Source organism: Camponotus vicinus, unplaced genomic scaffold, assembly GCF_025532165.1.
Source record: "Camponotus vicinus isolate PSW18456_S1 unplaced genomic scaffold, iyCamVici1.0 SCAF_11, whole genome shotgun sequence".
Classification (NCBI taxonomy): domain Eukaryota; kingdom Metazoa; phylum Arthropoda; class Insecta; order Hymenoptera; family Formicidae; genus Camponotus; species Camponotus vicinus.
The window spans coordinates 5364080-5380005 of record NW_028141947.1 but is presented as its reverse complement, the minus strand read 5'-3'; the positions used below and the strand labels follow the sequence as shown (position 1 = coordinate 5380005).

General features: G+C 38.7%; 1 protein-coding gene across 1 annotated transcript; it reads left to right on the top strand.

The window, feature by feature from the left end:
* The first annotated feature begins 249 nt into the window (after positions 1-249).
* Positions 250-657, top strand: LOC145962221 (uncharacterized). The gene has a single exon (XM_083083189.1). The coding sequence runs from the start codon at positions 250-252 to the stop codon at positions 655-657; it is 408 nt and encodes a 135-aa protein (XP_082939315.1).
* Positions 658-15926: the final 15269 nt, after the last annotated feature.

Below are 15926 nucleotides of genomic sequence, written 5' to 3'. Positions count from 1 at the left end.
TATGAAACGCAATAAAATAACTGATTATATATTTTTCAACTGAGCGCTGTGCAACTGAGCGGTGTGCAACTGAACGGTATCCAAATGAATTTTCTTCTGTATTCAAAAGCTACTGTCCAAAATTATTGTGTCCAAATGCACTGTGTCCAATTGAACCATGTGCAAAGCTTCGTGTCTATTTGCACCGTGTCTATTTGGATTGTGTCCAATTGTACTGTGTCCAAGTGAAGGCCACTCTAAGGGGCACCCATGTGCTCCAAAGATTTGATGGTCAGCCGAGGCAGTACACCCGTGCTACATGGCCTGCAGCGGAGGCTGGCGATCAGGATCACACGGGGGTATAGGACCACCTCCTACGAGGCGGCCCTAGCGGTGTGTGTCGGGATCCATTCCATGAGACCTGCTGGCGGAAATGTACGCTCTCTATACGAGTGGCGTACCGTTCTCCGCCAATGGGGTGTTATACCAACACCGCAAGCGGCAGAAGTTGCTAGGCACCAGGCCCGGCAGCTAGCAATATTAAAATGGAAGGCGAGACTGGCTAATGCCGGCCTCCGAGTTGTCGGGGCCATCCGCCCGGTCTTGAAGGACTGGATGGATCGGCGGCATGGTGGAGTATCTCTTAGTACAGGTGCTCACCGGGCATGGCTCCTTTAGTGAGTACCTGCACGAGAAGGCAAAGTACGAAATAAAAACAAAATGTTACCATTGTGCGAAGGTGAGGGACACGTTCAGAACATCCTGGAGGTATGTCCTGGGATGTGCAGCGCCGTGTTCTCGGACAAATCGTCGGTGATGATCTTTCGCTCCCGGCCGCGGTCAAGGCCCAGGTTGGGAGCGAGAATGTCTGGGGCGCCATGGTCTTCTTCTGCGAGGACGTAATCTCGCGAAAGGAGGTCACGTCATGGTGGTGCGTGAGGACGAACCGTTTTCCGCTCCCATCCGCAGCAGGAAGTAAAGCGCTAGGAGTATGTCCGGTTACACTAATGCACTCCTGCAGGGGAATTTACGCTCGCACTTCTTCCAGTGGCGAGTCGAGAAGAGTTAAATAACTCTCGGTTAGGGACTGCGAGTGACATTCTGCTTCAGACGTTCTCATACATACTGTCCAACCCCGGAGGAGCGACGAGATAGCGCGGCCGCGTCTAGTCGCCATACTTGTTCAGGAAATGGGGTGGTTTAATACCCCAACAAGGGACAGGGAATACTCTATTTACACATGAGAGGGATCTTGCGTGCTTCGCGGCCGAATGCGCAAGCGATTCCGTGGCCCACCATAATCGTGCACGATAGAGGTAAACATGGAGTTATAGCGGAGAGTCGAGAGGACTTTCGTAGTCCTGCATAAACCCCGCTATACTCTAGGACATTTCCCCATGTAAAAAAAAGATATCAATTTACTAGAACTGTTCAGGCTCTGGTGCATTGATATTAGACGTGAACTTAGACGTGACTGGATGCTACGATCTCCCTAATTTTAGAATATTATGAGTCGAAAGCATTTAGCTGACATTATTGGAACACTACCGAGTATTCTGTTACGTCCAAGGGACTTCACGTCTCTTTTCTTTCCCATAATTGGCGCACACGTGCATGACTTCCAAAAAATCGTTAATGTCAGTTAAATTGGAATAGGATTCTCAGTAAGTGCTCCAAAAACGACAGCCAGATATTAACGGGCTATAAAATCATAAAGAGTAGCATCCGGTCACAGTCAAGGCGCCAGCCAGTCAGCCGAATTTGATATTTTCCTATCACTTGAAAACTCATAAAATCTAAAGAAGCTATAGAAAATAAAAGAAACTATTCATGAAAACGCAAGTGACCGGATGTCGCGACGCGACACACGTACCCATCTTAACTTCAAGGGGGTAGTAAAAGTCATCCCTTGTCTTTAGCAGACGCATCCTGCAAGACATAAATTACTACCACCTCCGATACTGAGAATCCTAGGTCTCCCCGTTTTGGAAGATGCTCTCCTATTCGCGAACGAATGTAATAAAATTCCGATTTGTTACATTTGTTCTAAACGCTCATAAGAGGGGGCAGGGAAGAGACGATGGAAATCTAATGAGAGTTTCTATTCGTTAACTTCCCTAGCTCCTCACTCTAGGAGAGGGTCCAAAAACGATATATAAGCGCGAACTTCGAACAAATCAGCATTCTCAAGTATTTTTCATTCTTAAGTCTTGATTAATCAATTATTCAGTTAATCGGCTATTCATTCAGTATCTCAGCATTCTTTGCATTACTAAATCACTATTCTCGAAAATCTCGGGATTAATTGTATTAAAAAAAACAGTCAGTAACCCCATCGAGTCTGTGCGTGTTTGCTAAATAACAGTGCAAGTATCCTGTCATTCTCGACGCCAAGAGGCCCAGCAACAGACACCACCAGCTAGCTCTAACCGCAATCGCGTTCTCTGAAACAAATAGTAAGTCTTTTCTTTTATTTACGCACTTCCTCCGTTTTCTTCTCTTTACTTATTATAGTCGCTTCCCTAGTGGAACCCGCTTCGAGGAAATCCACTGAAGCCAAAGCAAAGCGACTCCGATACCGTCGCAATCGCCGAACCCGCAGACTACTGGCTCGGGCTGTGGCTGACCCTTCTTTTACATTAGATTTAAACGAAATAAATACGAATCTTCCTATCACTCGAATCTTCTTGAGTAACATCCAAGAAGATACGCGAGACTCCTCATATCTGTCCCCTCAAACCTCTCCTCCCAATTACTCCCCGTATCTGTCTCCTGGAACCCTTGCTCCTAGTTACTCTCCCGTGTACGACACGGAACCCGACCATCCGCCCGAATTTCCGCCATTGTCGTCCTTTCCTTCTTCACCCCACGAACCAGCTCCCGATTCTCATCTCTTTTCTCCTCCCGCTCTTCGTCCCCCTATTTTCTTCTGGATCGATCTTAGCGATCGAACTGTCGCAACAATTCTCTCCTTAACCTACCCTGAATACACAGATCCCATTCCTCCAGGTTATTTCACCTTGGGACCTGGCCCCATACACATTCCCAGCACTAAGGCTTTTCTCCGCACCGCTCCTCCCGATATTTCCATCCCCTGTTTCACCCCTTTTACCGATAAGCCCATAGCCTTCCCCATAGAATACTTGCGGGAAAGGTATCCTCCTGATTTTGATTAGATCCTCTTCGTCTCGCATACACACACACACACTCACGTACATACACATACTCATTTAATATTGATACAGAATCATGTACTAGACCGTATCGATTTATGATAAAAAATTTTATATAACCTTTCTTTATAATGTATAATAAATTCATTTAAATTTATTCTTCCGCGTTCAACTTAATCGATCCATCATCTCTCCCACGCTCCTGAATCGCAATTGGTCCCGTCCAGGGTAAAAAGGATTAAATTCCTTTACCAAAAAGGGGACCGTCGAGCGGTCATTTGGACCAGAAATAGCGTAAGATCGGCCCTTGCTATCGTTGGATCCCTCGCAAGCTCGCTCGACCCGAGATATCTGCCCTTAAAGCACCTGTTCTCGGGACACAAGTGTCACGTCCTTCCTTCGGCCCATCATTCCTCGGGCATGGACGTAACAATACTGTTGCGATTGACGTTTATAATTCCTAAAGACTCCTTGCGCGTGTGCCTGTGTCATGGGAAAGCAAAGAATCGTGTCCCCTGGTCGTAACACATTTACATGATTATCTATCTATTTTATTTCCGTAATAATTACGAATCGTAATATCTCCCTCCTCACTTCTGCCCCTATCTCTCTCTTTATCTCGATCTCACCCATTTAATCTTACAGTTTATTACCTTAAAGAAAATACGTACATAAAGAAATAAATTGAACAAGTTAGATTACACATAAATATGTATGTTTATTTTAGTAATTAAGTAAAAGGCAATATATATAATCAAGGTTAAGAAGAACAATATCATAAATTACATTTGTCTACATCATCTAAGAACAACATGATAAATTACATTTGTCTACATCGACTATATTTGTCGTATTTTTGTTCTCACGAACGATTTAATCGAATACTTGATTACATTTTACCATTATATTCTTATATTACGTGTTCGTCCCGCATTTTTCCATTTTCCGTTAAAAACGGCATACATTGGTGTTTGGCAATATATCCGCTCCGTATTGTTTTGATTTTTTCCGATTAAATCGAAGAGAAGCATTCTCTTCCTCGACTTAACCGCAGCATACCTTCTTAGTCTTGACTTGTTCATCCGTCGCAGTCTTCTTCGATTTTCGTATTCCGATATGCGTCTCCAGCTGCGACTGACCATCGCAGCGTACTGAAGAGATCTGCTGTCTAACATCGCCATTATGATGTTTGATATTTCCAGTGACAGTGCATATATGAAATCAATTTTACTTTCGTAGCATACGCCGAAAGTAAAATCGAAGCTTAACATCTTTTTTAACAGTTTCCCCAATGTTTCCATATTTTCTCTATCTTTAACTAATTCTCCAAACATGCTTGCTTTATATACATTTCGAAAGTGGTTTTTCAGTGCGAGTAAGTTTTCTGCCACGGAGCCTTCTAGCGGCACGGATGCGCATTAATTGAACAATCGTATATTAAGTGCGCGCGTACGTCACTTATAACGTGATAAAGAATTTCCATTTTACATAACAAAAAATCTAACTAAAAATATTTAAAAACAGATACAAGATCGATACAATTAGGGACAAGTGCAATAAAGTATGTATTATTTATTTGTAAATGAAACTATAAGAGAATTAAGATTTCTTTAATTTCTAGTATGTTTCTGATATAGTATAAAAAAGGTTCTACGTAAAATAAAATCGCATAAATAGTCTTTAGATCCAATTTATGAAAACTTGGCGTGTCTGGGTCGTTTATTTCACAAACAAAACATATCTAGAGAAAAAATGTATAACTTTAGGCATTATGAAATTGAATGTTTAGTTGATTATGTTTGATTAAGACGTAAAAATAATACCAGAAGAGAGGCAATTTAGAAAGCATAAGGAAAATTGACCAGAAATAACTTGACCCACTCTATTTAGTTGTTGATTTCAGCATTGAATTCAGCAGCAATCGAGCGAAGGCTTAGCAAACAGCTCTGTGGGCTGTTGTAAAGACTGGGCGATGCGGCGGAGATGGGGCCTCTGCAGAAGAATAGATTTCACCCCGTTCCGTGTCACACTTAAATTAAATTGTCAGTCGAGCAAAAATCGCGAAGACCAGAATAATCAAGTATATCTTGACAACGTATTGAGAATAATAGTGTTGTGTCCCGTGAAAAATTTTCGTTTCTATTTTTCGGTTTACGATTTGCGTAAAATTTCGAAAGAATCCAACAAATAGAAACTCCCCCGTTAGAATTTCAGTCTTTTCTACCTCACCTTGTGGATATTTAGGAAAGATGTAACAAATCAGAATTTTATTAGATTCGTCCGCGAAAAGAAGAAAGCGTCTTCCAAAAGGGAGGTAGGATTCTCAGAATGGATGACCATTTGTTCTAATAAAATTCATGCCTTTTATTATGTGCTCGACATATTTGTTAAAAACAATGGGTTGACTTTTTTTTACCATCCCCTTGTGCCTGCGATAAACTGTATGTCGCGACGATCAGGCATCGATACATCCAGTCACCTTCCGGAGAGCGCCTTCTTCTTCATACATGTTACAGTTCTTTAGATTCTGAGAAGTTGATTCCGTGATGGTTAGGTATCAATTTATTATAACTGTTCAGGCTCTGGTGCATTGACATTAGACGTGACTGGATGCTACGATCTCTCTAATTTTAGAATATTATGAGTCGAAAGTATTTAGCTGACATTTTTGGGACACTACCGAGTATTCTGTTGCGATTTTATTGACGTTAATAATTCCTAATGATTCCTTGCGCGTGTGCCTGTGTCATGGGAAAGCAAAGAATCGTGTCCCCTGGTCGTAATACATTTACATGATTATCTATCTATTTTATTTCCGTAATAATTACGAATCGTAATATCTCCCTCCTCACCTCTGCCCCTATCTCTCTCTTTATCTCGATCTCACCCATTTATTCTTACAGTTTATTACCTTAAAGAAAATACATACATAGAGAAATAAATTAAAAAAGTTAGATTACACATAAATATGTATGTTTATTTTCGTAATTAAGTAAAAGGCAATATATATAATCAAGGTTAAGAAGAACAATATGATAAATTACATTTGTCTAAATTATATTTGTCATTTTTGTTCTCACGAGCGATTTAATCGAATACTTGATTATATTTTACCATTATATTCTTATATTACGTGTTTGTCCCACATTTTTCCATTTTCCGTTGGGAGCGGCATACATTGGTGTTTGGCAATATATCCGCTCCGTATTGTTTTGGTTTTTTCCTATTAAATCGAAGAGAAGCATTCTCTTCCTCGACTTAACCGCAGCATACCTTCTTGGTCTTGACTTGTTCATCTGTCGCAGTCTTCTTCGATTTTCGTATTCCGATATGCGTCTCCAGCTGCGACTGACCATCGCAGCGTACTGAAGAGATCTGCTGTCTAACATCGCCATTATGATGTTTGATATTTCCGGTGGTAGTGCATATATGTAATCAATTTTACTTTCGTCGCATACGCCGAAAGTAATATCGAAGCTTAACATCTTTTTTAACAGTTTCCCCAATGTTTTCATGTTTTCTCTATTTTTAGCTAATTCTCCAAACATGCTTACTTTATATACACTTCGAAAGTGGTTTTTCAGTGCGAGTAAGTTTTCCGCCACGGAGCCTTTTAGCGGCGAGATATATTTGTTTGTGAAATATACCGATCCCAGACACGTCAAGTTTTCATAAATTCGACCTAAAACTGTTTAACTGTGATTTAAACTTAACGTAGAATTTTTTTATACTATATCAATAATGTATTAGAAATTAAAGGAATCCTAGTTCTCGTTCAAATTCAATTATAAATTAATAATATATAATTTATTGTACTTGTGGCTAATTGTATCTGTTGAACTTTGATTATATTTAACTGTGGAATGGTGAGCCTTCGTAGAGAACTTATTTCAGATTGTAGTTTCATTTATTGTACAAAGAATAATTGAACTTAGATGAGACAAGTTAGTGAGAGTGTAAAAAGTAAGTGCTACAAACCGCACAAGAAAAAATTCTGCCTAGTGCCAACTTAAAATAATTATAGCGAGAAAAATATCTAAATGAGACACATAGAGAACATAACTAAAAGAAACTAAATTAAACTCTTTTCTTAACACTCCTATTTTTAATTTAATTTTTTGTTAAATTCTTTTTAATTGTGCCAATAGACAATGACTTGCAGTTTGAGCTGATTTTTTGACGTGACAATGGTTTTGTCAGAAAGTCTGCTAACTGTTTATCAGAAGGTACATATGCTGTTTTAATTTCTCCTCTTGCTGCAAGCTCACGAATGTAATGATATTTTACATCTATATGTTTTGTGAATTTATGATGCTCCGTATTTTCCACAAGATTCAAGGCACTTCGATTGTCTATCAATAGCTTCGTAGGTGACATTATTATTCCTCGAGTCTCCTCGAGAAATGTTCTCCGCCACATGGTTTCTTGTGCTGCGTTGGATGCGGCGATGTATTCGGCTTCGGTTGTTGAGCGTGCCACACACTTTTGTTTTTGTGAGCACCACGTTACAGGTGCGTTTGCGAACATATCTTGATGTAGATTTCCGTGTTTCGACATCTTCTGCAAAGTCTGCGTTGCTGTACATTTTTAGTTCGTCAGAGTTCTTGCTGTACAGAATGCCGACATCTTGAGTTCCTTGCAGGTATCTTAAGATTCTTTTAACGGCTATCCAATGAGTTTTTCGTGGATTGTTCAAGAATCTGCTGACTTGACCTACTGCATATATGATGTCTGGATGTGACATAATTGCTGCAAACATTAAATTGCCCACTGCTTCACGATAAGGAGTTTTGCTCTTTCCAACCTCTTCGTCTTCTTGACTTTGCGTTGCTTGTTAGATATGTACTTGGATCTGCTGGAACTGAAATCGCTCTGCAGTTGTCCATATTAAATCTCTTCAGAATTCAGGATTTGTAGCTTCTTTGACTGTAAATGTTGTTTTCTCCTTTCAATTCCATTTTATTTCCAATCCGACGAAACATTGGAGTTCGCTGATTTTTATTTCCACCATGGATCCGAGTTCATTTAGTGGCTTCTGGATTACCTTTCCTTCTTCAGACATGATGAGTCCATCGTCCACATATAAAACGAGATGAACAACAACATTATCATATATTGTCTTGTAGACGCTTCTATCTGATTCGAGTTGTTTAAAATTAAATTTGTTGAGAAAACTTCTGAATTTTTCGTTCCAACATCGTGGAGCTTGTTTCAGCCCATATAGACTCTTTTTCAGTCTGCATACTAGATTTGAATTATTGCTACTGAATCCTTCTGGCTGTCTCATAAACACTTCTTCCTTCAGATCACCATACAAAAAAGATGCCTTTACATCGAATTGCTTTATTTCCCATTGTTGCAAGAGCTAGTAAAATGCGTACTGAGTCGTATCTGACTACTGGCGAGAAGGTTTCTCCGTAGTCAATACCTTTCCTTTGCAGAAAGCCTTTTACGCACAGCCGAGCCTTGTAGCGTTCAATAGATCCATCGATGTTCCTCCTGACTCGATATATCCACTTGTATTCCTATAGCTTGCCTGTTTTCTGGTAGTTCTTCTAGAGTCCATGTATTATTTGCTCTGAGTGACTCTATCTTCTCTGTCATTGCTTGTTTCCATTTTTCGGCATTATCACCAACTATTGCTTCTTCGAATGTTTGTGGTTCATCTATAGTTACTGCTGAACATGCTATGTAGCATTCTTCATCATAACGGGATGGTCTGCGTAGTTTGCTCCTGTCACGTAATCTGCGTTACTTGAATGTCTTCGTTGTCTTGTCCGGCTACTGCATCCTCGAACACTTCATTCTCTGGTTCATCCTCTTGTTCTAATTCTTCGTTTTCTGGCTCTGCTCTTTTGTTATTGAAATATACAGAGAAGGTGTTATCGATTTTCTTGTTGTTGTCTTCCTCACTGTGTACACTTTCATTGAAACTGACATCACGTGTAATAGTGATTTTTCCGGTAGTTGTATCTAGTACGTGATAGTTTGTGCTGTCGTTTTCATATTCAACTAGGACCATTTTCTTCGCCTTACTACTGAACTTAGTTCGAAATTGTTTCGGGATGTGTACATAGACATCGGCGCCAAACTTGCGTAAATGTCTGAGATCTACTGCTTTTCTTGTCCATAGCTCATAGGGAATCTTCTTGTCCAGACTGTGCGGTTTCCGATTCAGAATGTATACACTAGTGTTGATTGCTTCAGCCCAATTTTCTGGTTGAAGATTTGCTGTGATCAACATTGTTCTGGCATTTTCCACAATTAACCGATTCTCTCTCTCGATCCTTCCATTCTGTTCGGCTGTATAGGGAGCACTGAACTCATGTATTATGCCGTTGTCCTTGAAGAACTGTCGAAATTGTTCATTGCTGAATTCGAGACCATTGTCGCTATGCACCTTCTTTATTTTGTTTGCTGTTTGTGTTTCCACTAGCTTTTTATATTCGGCAAACTTTGCGAATGCATCGCTCTTGTGCTTGATGAAGTACACTGACCGATATGATATACTGTCATTTTTGAGAAGTAAGAAATAATTTGAATCACCTGTTGATGGATGTGTCATCTTCCCACATAAATCCATGTACACGTACTCACCTAGCTTCAATGCTCTCTCTTGGGTCTTCTTCTGAAATGGTTTTCGATGTAGTTTTCCATATTGACAGTTTTCACAAAACAGTGCGTCGGGACTGTTTATTTTGTGACCTGGTATAAGTCCATTGTCGGCCATGCTCTTCAGTGAATGAAAGTTAATATGTCCCATTCTTTCATGCCACAACAGGGCTGAGTCTCCTACTGGCATGTTAGCTTCTTCTTGAGTTGTCTCCATCTTGAACAGCATCCTGAAGCACTGATTTTTTTGCTTTATACCAGTGGCTATCAATCTTGAACCACGAACCTCTAATTTATCAACATCAAACGTTACCTTTAAATTCTTACTTGTCATTGCACCGACTGATAGTAAATTTTTCTTTAATCCTGGAATAAATAGCACATTCTCGAGAGTTCTTGGCTCCCACTTACCGTCAACCCATGCATGTAAGCAAATAGAACCATAGCCTTCTACCTTCAGAATTGAGAATTATCTCCTATTTGGACTGTACACTCGTTTATGCTTTTCTTTATTTCAGTAAACCACTCTTCTCGATGCGACATATGCTTTGAAGCGGCACTGTCAGCCAACCAATCGTATTCATTGTTTGTGTCTAATAAATTCTTTGTTTCAATACATAGAGCTCGATGGTTCTTTTCTTCACTTAATTTCTTTTTCTTCACTTTCCTTTTACTTCGCCATTCTTAATCGACAATCCAATTTGTAATGTCCCTTTTTCTTGCAATAGAAGCACTCAATATTCCGTTTATCCTTTTGTGATTCATTCTTCTTCGGTTTTGACGAACTTGCTTGCTTGTTTTTAATTTTAATTGGCGCAAATGCTGTTGCCATATCCTCCGATTGTGTTAGTCTTTGTTCTTCTTTCAACAATCGTGCTGTCAAATTATCGAACGTCTGGTTGGTTTCATCGTAAGAATCCCAGGCTGTCACGAATGCATTGTATTTAGGTGGTAATCCTCCTAATAATTTCGCCATCTTGTCGACGTCTTTTACCGGCTCACCAACATCTGACAGCGCTTGCGCTATCTCGTCAACTTTACTTACATGCTGCGCGATTGAATCAGTGTCTGCCATCGTGTAATTGAAAAACCTTTGTTTCAGCGTTAGGCTGATGGCAGAGAACGAGATGTTAGCGCTTACGTCTGTCGTAGTCAGACGTAAAATAAGGCAGAGAAAAAAATATATGCTACTTACGTATACGTTTTCTTACTTTACGTCCATGACTACGACAGACGTAAGCGCTAACATCTCGTTCTCTGCCATCAGTCTTACCTTGTTCACTGCCGATCTTTGCTCGTGAGCTGCCTTCAGCCGAGTCCACATTTCCGGGTCTGTCTGACATGTAACTACTGTCTGGAGCTGTTCATACTTCATTCCCAATAAGACAAACAACATTGCTTTTATATTTAAGGAATCCCATGCTGCTCTCGCCGCAACGTCCGTTTCTGCTGGACGTGCTGTAACGCCGTTCATTAGATCAAACATGCCTGTTTCGGCTCTAAAGATAATTTCCATTTGGTACTTCCATAGCTGAAAGTTCTTACCATCGAACTTCTTGAGATGAAACTGCTTTAAGATGCAAGAACACTTCGAACAAAATGTACATACACATTTTTATAAAATATATTTTTTATATAGTTTTTTATGTGTCTAAAGAGATAAATGAAGATTTGTATTTGATGTAAAAAATAATATTTATTCGGAAATTCTATTATATCAATCATCAAATAGAAAATATGCCAATATATGATTGGACTGAATTTTTTGTGCCTAATACTTTTCGCGTGAATTTATATACATTACTTTTCCCTTAGCAAACTCGCCGTTACTGTCGGTCTTAAAATGCAATCTCAAGCTAAAGCTAAAATAGTACAATTATAAATTAAATTTTATGTGATTGCTGTTCTAGCTTCAGCTTGAAATGCGTTTTAAGACCGATAATAACAGCGGATAGTTTGCTAAAGGAAAAATGTACATAAATTCACGCGAAAAATATTAGACACAAAAAATTCAATCCGATCGTATACTGACACATTTCTAAAGTAATATTACAAATATATTTTAGTGCAATATTGTTACAACGTTGCGTATTAGTTTTTCTGAAAGAGGACATTTTACAGTTGCTGCAATCTTGTTGTAATCTTGCAGCAACATTTTATAACGTTTATACAACGTTGCAATATTGCGATAAAACATTGTTTCTGCAATCTTGTTGTGCTGTATGGGTGAAACCATGATTATGGTTGCTAAAAAATAATCAAAACAAAAGTGACATCATACTACCTCTCTACCTCGCTAACATGATATATGAAGTATCGATAATATGAGAAAGCAACAAATTATCAAATTTAATAGGCACCCGTGTCTTACATATTATAGATTTGTTCACCCTATTATCTATATAATCTTATTGTTATTATTCATCAATATATACTATTTAATCGCATATATAATTTTAACTATATTTTAACTATAATTTAAACATATATACAGGGTGGACCATTTTAACATTTAATGGAGAATAACTCGAAAACCAAGCCCGGGAGAGAAAAATGTTTCAGACAAAAGTTGTTTGGTTTCGAGGGGGCCATAAGAAGGTATCATTGGTTTGAACTTGAAGAGTGATTTGAAGGTCACATGAAGGTCACCTTCAATTTCTTAAATGGAACCTACTATTTGTCATTGGATATTGTTGTAGCTTATCTCGAGAGCTTTCCAAAACACTATAATTAAGTACCTTTTCGTTAAGTACTTTTTGAGTTATGAGGCTTGAAATAATTTCTTAATTTTACATAAACCGTAAAATATCTTGTAAAATATTCATTTTTCGATTATCTTACCTTAATACTTTTACGTACAAAATAATGAGAGGAATCAACTGGTGTAAAGAAAACACATAGTTGTTTTCAAGAAAAAATATGTAATTTGCAATTAACAATTCCATATTTTTTCTTAAAAACAACTATGTGTTTTCTTTACACCAATTGATTCCTCTCATTATTTTGTACATAAAAGTATTAAGGTAAGATAATCGAAAAATGAATATTTTACAAGATATTTTACGGTTTATGTAAAATTAAGAAATTATTTCAAGCCTCATAACTCAAAAAGTACTTAACGAAAAGGTACTTAATTATAGTGTTTTGGAAAGCTCTCGAGATAAGCTACAAGAATATGCAATGACAAATAGTAGGTTCCATTTAAGAAATTGAAGGTGACCTTCATGTGACCTTCAAATAACTCTTCAAGGTCAAACCAATGATACCATCTTATGGCCCCCTCTAAACCAAACAACTTTTGTCTGAAACATTTTTCTCTCCCGGGCTTGGTTTTCGAGTTATTCTCCATTAAATGTTAAATTGGTCCACCCTGTATATACATACAGAGTGATTCAAAATAACCCTATTGTCCGTGAAATGACACATTCTTGAGTCAATTCTAAGGCGATTTTTCCTTTGGCAAAATTTCGTCCGACGCTTAGTTTTTGAATTAAAGGAAGTAATTAACTTATAACAGGTCGAATACAAGAGGAAGGCAAGGGTGGCGCGATTCACCGTCAGACGCGGGTGCTTACGCGGGGCGCCTGCTGCGATCATCTGATCGCTACTTACACACACATGCGAATACACACATTCTCATTCTCTCTCTCTCTCTCTGCCTCTCTCTCTCTCTCTGCCTCTCTCTCTCTCTCTGTCTCTCCCTCCCTCACTCTCTCTCTCTCTCATTTGCTTATTCACTTGAAGTTATTATTACTCTTACTTAAATTATTATTTACATTTTATTATTATACATTTTCACTTTAATTATTATTTTTTTATATTGGTTTTTTTTTTACGGGAGAGGGGAAAATGCATTTTATGCATACTCACAGGCCGGTGCGGTGAATTATGTGGGACTCGAGTACCAAGTCGAATTACCAACTCGATACTCCCTACCCACTAAAAACCCCTCTCTTTCGCGAATTTTCTCTAACACTGTTTATTTAACATCCCGAAGTCTGTTTTCACACAACACCAAAGAATAGTTATTATTACCTTGTTCGATGCATTGCTGTAATTTCTTGAGAAATGAATTTTCCGACAAATCGTACTTTCACTCAAATTGAACGTAGATATCACGTTCTAAGGGACAAAGATTCACTCTAAATAATTAATCGAAAGTTCTTTTTTTTTTAATAAACTGTATTCTTTTATAAACTTCAACATAATCACATTCATTCACTCACTCGATAAGATGAGAAATTTACTAATGACTCTATCACTAATCACTATCAATCACTGTCGAATAATCACTGTTGGCAATTAAAAACCGAGTAAAGAAACACACGCGCACATACGTTATTACACGACGCAACGACGCGACAACGCGACGATATTTACCCGGCGACAGCAAATAATTTTTGGTTATGGTAAGTTACGGTAGGTTAAGGTACTAACAGCGCTGTCAAACGTGAACATGTGTTTGATTGAAAAATTAAGCCGACGGCACACAGTACGATTTTTCGTACTGGATTTGATAAGATTTAGTAAAATATTAGAAATGCTGCATTCTGATTGGTGCATTTTTAGTATTTTACTAAATCTTATCAAATCCAGTACGAAAAATCGTACCGTGTGCCGTCGGCTTAATTTTTCAATCAAACACATGTTCACGTCTGACAGCGCTGTTAGTACCTTAACCTACCGTAACTTACCATAACCAAAACCTATTTGCTGTCGCCGGGTAAATATCGTCACGTTGTCGCGTCGTTGCGTCGTGTAATAACGTATGTGCGCATGTGTTTCTTTACTCGAGTGGTTTTTAATTGCCAACTGTGATTATTCGACAGTGATTGATAGTGATTAGTGATAGAGTCATTAGTAAATTTTTCATCTCATCGAGTGAGTGAATGAATGTGATTACGAGAGTAGTTCGAAAAGTTCTCGGCCTGATACAGAGATGTCGCTAAGAATATCAAATGGCTATGATTTTTCTCAAGTTTGATCCCTCAGAGGGCGTACCGCACAGTTTTAGACAGATTCGTTCGCTAGTTTGTTTACTGTGCTCGAGTAAAACAGACAAGGTTTGACACTTCTCCAAAAATGGATAAAATTGAATATCGCGCAGTCATAAAATATTTCGTTTTAAAAGGATTAACGGTAACAGAAATAAAAAACGAGCTGGATTTCACTTTGGGAGACTCTTCTCCATCATTTTCAATAGTGAAGAAATGGGCTGCTGAATTTAAACGTGACCGTTCATCCATCTTTGACGATGAACGTTCGGGTCGTCCGAAAACCGCCACGAATGAGGAAATCATCCAAAAAATCCACAATAGCGTGTTAAATGATCGACGAGTAAAAGTGCGTGAGCTTTTTAACATTGCAAACATCTCAATAGATCGTGTTCACAACATCTTACATGAACATTTGCATATGAAAAAGCGCGATGGGTGCCGCGTTTGTTAACGGTCGATCAGAAACGCATTCGAATGAACATTTCTCAAGAGTGCTTGGACATGTTTAAACGCAATTCAACCGAATTTCTGCGACGATTTATCACTGTCGATGAAACATGGATTCATCATTACACGCCAGAGACGAAACAACAATCAAAACAATGGGTGGAAGCGGGTGGAAGTGCTCCAAAGAAGGCAAAAACAGTTCCATCAGCCATCAGCGGAAAGGTGATGGCGACTGTTTTTTGGAATTCGCAAGGTGTGGTGCTCATAGATTATCTAGAAAAAGGTAAAACCATCAATGGAGAGTATTATGCAGCATTGCTGGAGCAACTGAACGATGCTATTAAGACCAAACGTCCTCATTTGACAAAGAAAAAAGTGCTTTTCCATCACGACTATTCACCCGCTCACACGTGTTCAATTGCAGTTGCAAAGCTCCATGAATTGCGTTTCGAATTGTTACCACCGTACTCACCAGATTTAGCTCCCAGTGACTTTTTTTTGTTTCCGAATATGAAAAAATGGCTTGCTGGAAAAAAATTCACGTCAAATGCGGAGATCATCGCTGAGACGGATGCTTATTTTGGAGGCTTAAGCAAATCGTATTATACGAGGGTATAAAATTATCGGTATAAAATCCATATTATATGAGGGTATAAAAAAATTAGAACATCGTTGGTCTAAATGTATTGAGTTGAAAGGAGACTATGATGAAAAATAA